The sequence below is a fragment of the Myodes glareolus genome, chromosome 9 (assembly GCF_982192425.1).
Source record: "Myodes glareolus chromosome 9, mMyoGla1.1, whole genome shotgun sequence".
Lineage (NCBI taxonomy): Eukaryota > Metazoa > Chordata > Mammalia > Rodentia > Cricetidae > Myodes > Myodes glareolus.
The window spans coordinates 2,211,011-2,218,443 of NC_142034.1; the positions used below are offsets into that span (position 1 = coordinate 2,211,011).

Consider the following 7,433-nt stretch of genomic DNA (forward strand, 5'->3'; position numbering starts at 1 on the left):
TTTTTGAGGAGCTGGAGAGATGATTCAGCAGTTAAGAGCACTGGCTGCTCCTCCAGAGGACCCGGGTTCATTCCCAGCACCCACATGACACCTCACAACTGTCTGTAACTCCAGTTCCAGGGAACCCAACACCCTCACACAGACACACATGCAGGCAAAACACCACGGCATATAATTTTTTTAAAAAAATTAAAGCATTTTGAAACAGACAATTAGATAGAGACTGATAGAGGAGAAAAGTCATTAGCATCGCTCACCGGTAAACCCAGTTCGCTCCAGCGCCAGGCTGCAAGGCGAGAAATGCCAGCTGATGGCTCCAAGGTTACGGGGGAGCCACCTGCTCTACCCAGGAGCCACATACCCAGACTCTGTGTTCTGGAGACAGGGTCTTACAATGTGACCCAAGCTGGCCCCCTGCCTCTACCTCCCTGTGTTGGGATTGCTAGCATGAAGCCACCTTGCCAGACTCGGGTGACCAGCCTACAGGATTCACTCTGAGCTGCAGGCATGGGGAGTCTGCTCTGAAGATCTCACAGATGAAGGAGCTGAGGAGCCAAGGTGTTAGTGGCTGATGCAGAAGACAGCCAGCTGGGTTCTTCCCCGAGCCAGGGCTCTGCACAGCAGCCAGCAGCACACCAAGCATGTGCCCATCGTCCCTTGTGTACCACAGGTGTCCTCACCCCAGCCGCCCACGCACGCTCATTCCATGAGCTAGCCTTTTAACCACCATCTCAGGTGGCTTCCAGGGAGCACCGCTGCTTGTCCTGCAGTCCCTCTGCCCCAGCCTGGCCACTGGCCCCCACTCGCGGCCCCATTGCTCACCTCCACATCTTCAGGGGTTGTCTCTGCCACAAGCTTTATACTGAGCTCGTGGCTGTCATGGATCCTATACCAACTGCACTGACTCAAGGAACCATGATAGAGCAAGGGGGTCCTAAGAAGATCAAAGTTCACAGGGTCAGGGGTGAAACCTAAAGGCTACACCCCAAGTTAGGCAGAGGTGCACAGCAATCACCCCAGCATCCAGAAGGCCAAGGTCAGTGGACGGCATAGGCAGTTGGGCCACATAGTAAGATGTCGTCCCTAAAAGGAGTCTCTACTCACGAGATAGGACTCTTGGCTGCCCTGGGCTCTCCCAGTGGACAGCTGACCTCCACCCAGCACAGGTCAGACACGAGTTGAGTGGAGCCTGGCCATCCTGGGCCTCTGAAGCTCTGCCTGCAGCACCTGTCACCTCAACAGTGTCCACCGCAGGATGTGGGTGCCTGCAGGGCCTAGATTTACTGTTGCAGGACACGGCCTGTAAAACTCCCTTCAGTGTGGCCACGCACTCCAGCAGCAGAGGTGGACAGAGCCCCCTCCTGGTGAACAGGGGCACTGCAGGAGAGGCAGTGTTGGTGGGTCTCAGGGCTGCTCCCAGTCTTCATGGGCACCCTCAGGTTCCACTGTCTCCTGAGAAGCCCCGAACCTGCTCCATGGAGGGGACCTGACAGTTGTCTACCAGACAGGATGCCCCCTGTGCACTGCAACCGCAAACCAGTCACTCTCTGTCACAAGGCGTCTCAGAACTGGGGTCTGGCCATTGAAACCACCAGCCCCATGCACACTTAGAGTGGCCAGAGTCCTGCCCTCCTCTGCATTCAAAGACAGCTGCTAGGCATGGCCAAGGTTACCCTTGGGACTCAGAAGCCCCAGGCTTCCGTAGGGAGGAGCCTAAAGCTCCCCTCCCCTCGTGCACCTGGGTCAGCTGGGTCATGGGCTGTGCTCCAATCCACCCATGTAACTGCTCCCATGCAGGGAACCAGACCAGTACACCAGACTCAAGTCCAAGAGGCGGGAGACCATGCAGAGGCCAGCTTTAATACTGGAGCTGGCCTGTTTTGGGTTAAGGAAGAGATGCCCTTTCCTGGTAGCCCTGTGTTCCCAAAGGCTCGAGGACCAGGGACTGTCCGGTGTCAGATGAGCTCGGGACCCTGGAAGTCACCTTCAAGCTCTGCACCTCCTGGTATTGGTGGCTTAGGGACTGGCAGCTGTGTCCAGGATGCCATGGAGGTACACACCCATCGGAGCAGGGTCTGTCTTCTGTGGAGACCCCAAGTCAGGCTCCTAGATTTGTCCATTCAGCAGGGTGGCCCTGGTCCATCTCCCCCAAACATAAGAGGCTCAAGTCTCAAATGCTAAAGAAGATGTCCCAAGATATTTGGAGAACACCAGTCCCCTAGGGCTTCTGTCGCTAGCCTGCAGGGAAACAGGGACAGCAGGAGGCCAGGCACTGTGAGAATCCCTTAACTGAAGCCCCCCACCAGCTCATGTGAGCAGCAGAGACGAGTCGGAAGTATAGGGACCCCAGTCTGAAGTGCTTCCTCAGAAAAGAGCGCAGGTCACACGGACTGGGTCAGCCATGAGAACAGCACCAGGAGTATTGGTGGGAACCACAGCTGCCTGAAGCTGGGCCTGGCTGGGCTTTGGGTGTCCACTAATCCAGAATGAGAGCAAGACAATGGTGCATCCAGACTAAACTGCGAGGGTGCGTTGTGGCCCTGATGCAGGGCCCATGTAAGCTGCTGCTCCAGCCACCAGCGCAGCCCTTCAGGCCTCCTGGGAGCCCTCAGGGTTGACACGCAGCCGAATGCTCTGGGACAGTCCTCAGAGAATCCCTGCGAGTCCCTGGAGAGTCCAAGTTACGAGGCTGCCACCAGCTCTGCCTGCCTCGATCTGGCCTTGGCAGGGGCTTCTGTGGAGAAAGAAACCGTTCATAATGCACCCAGAGCACAGCAAACTCTCAGAGGATGAGGTCAGAGGCTGCAGGCGAGGGGCATGCCCAGAGGGAAGGGAAGTTATAAACAGGAAGCCAGATGGGCCTAGAGGCCAGGGGCACAGCCTGTCCAGGAGGCCTCAGGAGGCTCGGAGCTCCCAGAAGCCACACGGCCACAGAGGGACATGTGGAGCTACTAAGACTTTGAGTTTCCACTTAATTCACTGACTAGAGTGCAGGGAGGCTCCTGACATGCGACCATGATGCTGGAGGGGCAGCGCTGCCCAGGTTGTGAGTTCCAGATGACTGCTGGACTCCTGGGAGCTCTGAGCCCTCTAGGGCCCGAGTGGCTACAAGCCTTCTCCCAAGGCTAATGAGTGGACGAGTCTCTATGAGCTGGTCTGGAGCCCATGAGAGCCCACCAGAGGCCAGGGACCCACTCTCCATCATCTGGGGCAGTCACAGGCTCACTGGGCTGTGGGAGCTGCTGCCGGGCCAGGTGAGAGGACCACTGTGTAGGGCTCCATGGAGACCTGGGTTACACTCCTTCAGACCAACACACACACACAAAACACAATGGTACCTGGATTGATGTCAGGAAGGGGCTCCGAAGGAACCTCTGGTAATTCGATTTGTTCCTGCAAGAAGCAGAGAAGAGGTGTGAGCAGGTTGTGTGCCGCCACAGGCTGCCGGCTCCAGGGCCTGGCCCTGTCGCTCTGTCCGCTTCCTATCTACAGCGTCTTCAGATGACCACTGCGAAGGGGACAAGGCCACTACGGGGCCCAGGATCCCCAGCGATCTGGAGATACTCCTAGGAATATTGGCTCACAAGCAGGGACTGCATAGACTATGGAGGAAGGAGGCACCAGGCTATCTGAATCCCCAGGGCTAGGAAGCTGTGTGCTTCTGCTGGGAGGCACTGAGGGGGCCCCAGTCCTGGAAGACTGTGGAGGAGAGCTGCTCCATGGTGGCCTCTGTCATCTCGTGGGCTGTCTTCCCGGCAGCCCATAGGGCTCCTGGCCCTACAGACGAATAGCTATAGGACCCAAAGAGTAACTTCCCAGACAGTCCCCCGGGGATGTGGACAGCAGGTGGCTCTGGATGACCTCAGCAAGCAGCAGCTGTGGCCAGCGAGGTTAAGTTGGGCAGCGACAGAGCTCATGGCCTGAACACAGAGGTCAGACACAGCTGCAGCCCAGTGGACCCTCGGGGCCTGGCGTGCAGAGGTGAACAGGGCTCCACTAAGCCCAAGAGGAAAGCACAGGCTGATGGGGCAGGGCACGCTGAGCGTCTCCCTCTGTCCACACACGGCCACAGGAGCCTGCAGCAAGCTGCCAGTCAGCTGCCAACCGCTCTTCCTCCACAGCTCCCCAGCGGCCGGCACCGGGCGTGGAAGAAGCTTGGCTTCAGCACAAATGAAAACCACCTTGGGAGGAAACTGGGAAACCAGGACTCTGGGCTCAAACGTAAGAGCTGGAGACACCACCAAGCAGAGGCCTATAGGGTCCCATCCCCCAGAGAACCAGACAGCCCCAGGAACCTGTACCTGAGTGATTGCATTCAGCTCCTCCAGGATGGCATCCTCATCCTCCTGAGTGAAGTTGCCAGCCAGCAGCTCATCAATTTGCTGTGGAAGGAAGAGATGTATTGAGAGGCAGGCCTGGCAGGGTTCTGGGTCCCCCTGGGAACAGTAACTGGCAGTGAGCAGGCCTGGCGGGCTCTGGGTCCCCCTGGGAAGCAGTGGCTAGCCGGACGTGTGCCAACCTGGCAATGGGGGTGGTGCTGGGCACAGAACATACCCGCTGGTACTCTACGGCCTCCTGGGTCTCATCCAGGATCCTTTCCACCTCCTCTATGGACATCACCTGTGGATGAAGAGTTCCAGAGATGCTCTACAAGGCAAATGCCAGCCCTGGCCAAGGCCGTGCCCTCACCCTCACCCATTCTCTTCCAGCAAAGCCAGGGAAGTAGGCCTGCCCTTGGCTCTGAGCCAGGCCTGTCTTCAGCGGCACTGCCCAAACCTTCCCAGACCCGGAACAACCCTGACAGCTATAAGTAAAACAGGTCAAAACTGGAAATCCTTCCTGGGTGGTGACCAGACTTCCCCTGTGTGCACTCCGTACCCCAGACCCTGCTCGAACACCCAGAGAGGCAGTAAGCCCAACCTCTGGCCCTGAGCCCTGGGCTCCCTGACCAGCCCGCTCACCACACCTATGCAGCTTCCTGAGCTCTGAGAGGTCAGAATTTGTTCACCATTCCCTGCCTTTCTCACCATGCAGCACCAGGGGACCCAGCTCAAAGGTTGTGCCAAGCCACACCTCCCTCGGGTCCCGCTGGTCCCTGTCAGGCACTAGCACACCCCAGTCCAGCTAGACTCAGGTCCTGAGCTGGCACAACCCCCCCCCCCCCACTTGAGCTGCCTGCAGCTGCACCCGCCTGCCGAGCCCCACGGGACCTACCTGGTGCATCTTATTCAGACACTCGTTGCCCACCTTAAGCCCCTCCATCACCTTCATCTCGATCTGCGTGAACTCGATGCTCTGAACCTGAAAGCGGCAGTCTGTGGTCAGAAGCATGCTGGACTCTGGACTCATGGGTGACAGGCTTCTGGCCTTGGAAGGACTGCCCCACCCTTCCTGGTTCCCTGCTATGGTGGCTGGGATTTACTGAGAAAGTGCTGGACACTTCCAAAGGATGATGAAGGCCTTTCAGTGGCTCCAGCCAGCAGGGCAAACCAGGGTGTTCTTACCCCAACCCTGGGAGACACACATGTGGTCCCCACCAGCACGGCCTGCTCCCCACATCCCACCCTGGGGTAGCCCAGCCACCACCCCATTTCCCAGGAGCTCTGGTTCCCAGCAAAGCCACTGCTTACCATGGCTTCCAGGCTGCTGATCTGATTCTCCGTCCTATCGAGCAGCTGTTCCCGGTACCTCTTCTTCTTGAGCAGCAGCTTGGCCCGTCTGCAAGGGAAGTCACCTTGTCTGCTCTGGCTGCACTCCAGGGACGTGCTTCCTCTCCCACCATGCTAGCCCCGAGGCAGTGCCCCTTACTCTTTCCTGCCGTCCCGCAGCAGCTGCCTGGCCAGGGCTCGCTCCCTCTCCAGCTGCTGTGTGACCCTCTTCTGGTACTGCCTCAGCTTGTCCCTCTGCTGCTTCAGTTGCTGGGGAAACATCAAGGATGCAGCCCGGTCAGCGGCTCCTTCCATCAGGCTGCTAGTCCCGGCATGGTCGGGAAAGGCCGGGCCATCCTCTCTAACGGTGGCCTCTGCCACCCAGCAATATGCAGCAATATGCAGAAACACCTCTGGACTCACACCGCGCCAAGGCCCATTGTGCCAAGGAGGAGACTTTCACCCTCCTCAGTCACAACTTGGCTCCAGACATAGCCTAAGCTCTGTGGGTCACTGAAGGGGCCACCAGGTCCTAGAAGGTTCTAATAGATCAGAGAACATGAATTTGCATGCCCAATCCCCCTGCCTCAGCCTACTGAAAGTTTGCTGCCACACACAACTCTTCCCGTTTTTATCGTGCACTTAGCTTTCCTGTCTCCACTGTCATCTACCTGAAAGGACAATGGCCACTATTCAACTATGGTCTGTCCTCCCAACTTAGGCCATTTCCATTTTGTGTCCAAATGCAGTCACTGCAGATGGAGTTACGATGAACAGGTGCGGGCCCTGGGTACATTTCACACGCAGGAGGGCACCTTGAGGGCAGACATTGTAAGTGAAGGCAACGGGCACCTTTAAGATCCATCATGCCCTCTAGGTTACCGGGGAAACTAAGCTAGCTGGGGGAGGGGTTCAGCTCCCAGGCCCCCCACCTTCACCCAGCATTCTCTACAGGGTCTGCCTCTCAGCAGGCATGGGAGAAAGAGCTCTCTGTTTCCGCCCTTGAGTTTCAGAGGCCTTGTGGCCAGGCTACATGTGCTCTTTCTTCTTGGTTGGCTATTTCTGCCAGCTGTGCACAAAGCGTTAGGAGTCTCGCCTGGAGGGGAAACCAGTGGAGCTGCAGCAAGGCCAGGCTGGGCCTCTGCGGAGCCAGCAACCTGAGCAGATCCGGCGGCGGCGGCAGCAGCGGCCAGGGCTGGGCTCTCCCCACTGTGGCCCTGGCACCTTGGACTGTGGCAGATGCGTGCTTGACGGTGGTGTCCTGATAGCAGGATCTGTGACACGAGTGTCCCCGGGGCTTCCTGCACGCCACAGAGGCACCCTTTCCTGTAAGCATCACACTGAGACTTTTAGTGACAGCCACGCCCACGGGCTCTTTATCTGGGGGCTTCAACTCAGAACTTTCAGCAACTTATGGCTGTCAGCAGCTTCCTTCCTGCCCCTTCTCTCAGGGAATCTGCGCTCAATCCGGGTCCTCCCCGGCCTTTGCTCGGCCCGGTCCAGGTGTGTCCGCAGCTGGACGCGCGATGGCACCGGAAGCGGGACCCGCTCCGCTCCCCGCCCGCCTCAGTTTCCCCCGCGGGGTCCAGCCCCACGCTCCGCCCCGCCCCTCCCGCCGTCGGCCCCTCACCAGGATGGCCCTGTCCTGCTCGGTGACCCGGCTCTGCTTCTTGCGGCCAAACAGGTTGCCCATGGCGGCCCCCCGCGCCGGCCGGCCGAGCCCGTCGCCGCCGCCCTGCGGCCACCGTACTCCACCCGCCCTACGGCGGCCGCGTGGAGCCTCGC

The 7,433-nt window shown here is 58.8% G+C and overlaps 1 protein-coding gene across 2 annotated transcripts; it reads right to left on the reverse strand.

The window, feature by feature from the left end:
- Positions 1-1,839: 1,839 nt before the first annotated feature.
- On the reverse strand, positions 1,840-7,433 carry Chmp6 (charged multivesicular body protein 6). Of its 2 annotated transcripts, none has more exons than XM_085694268.2 (8): positions 7,279-7,433; positions 5,809-5,918; positions 5,631-5,718; positions 5,215-5,301; positions 4,555-4,620; positions 4,302-4,382; positions 3,339-3,393; positions 1,840-2,731 (listed from the first exon to the last, which is right to left on the reverse strand). In XM_085694268.2, exons 1-8 carry the CDS (start codon positions 7,339-7,341, stop codon positions 2,682-2,684), a joined length of 600 nt encoding a protein of 199 aa, XP_085550394.1. In that variant the 5' UTR covers positions 7,342-7,433; the 3' UTR covers positions 1,840-2,681. The 2 variants fall into 2 exon arrangements, with proteins under 2 accessions (XP_085550394.1, XP_048285375.2); XM_048429418.3 differs by having other exon boundaries at positions 1,840-2,734; positions 7,279-7,432.

What these genes read in the sequence shown, in the direction of transcription:
- Chmp6 (XM_048429418.3), bottom strand. Translation starts at nt 7,341, where the DNA reads ATGGGCAACCTGTTTGGCCGCAAGAAGCAGAGCCGGGTCACCGAGCAG. An exon ending in AGCAGGACAGGGCCATCCTG is followed by an intron (nt 5,919 to 7,278) that starts GTGAGGGGCCGA and finishes ATGTTTCCCCAG; the next exon opens with CAACTGAAGCAGCAGAGGGA. An exon ending in CTGCGGGACGGCAGGAAAGA is followed by an intron (nt 5,719 to 5,808) that starts GTAAGGGGCACT and finishes CTTCCCTTGCAG; the next exon opens with ACGGGCCAAGCTGCTGCTCA.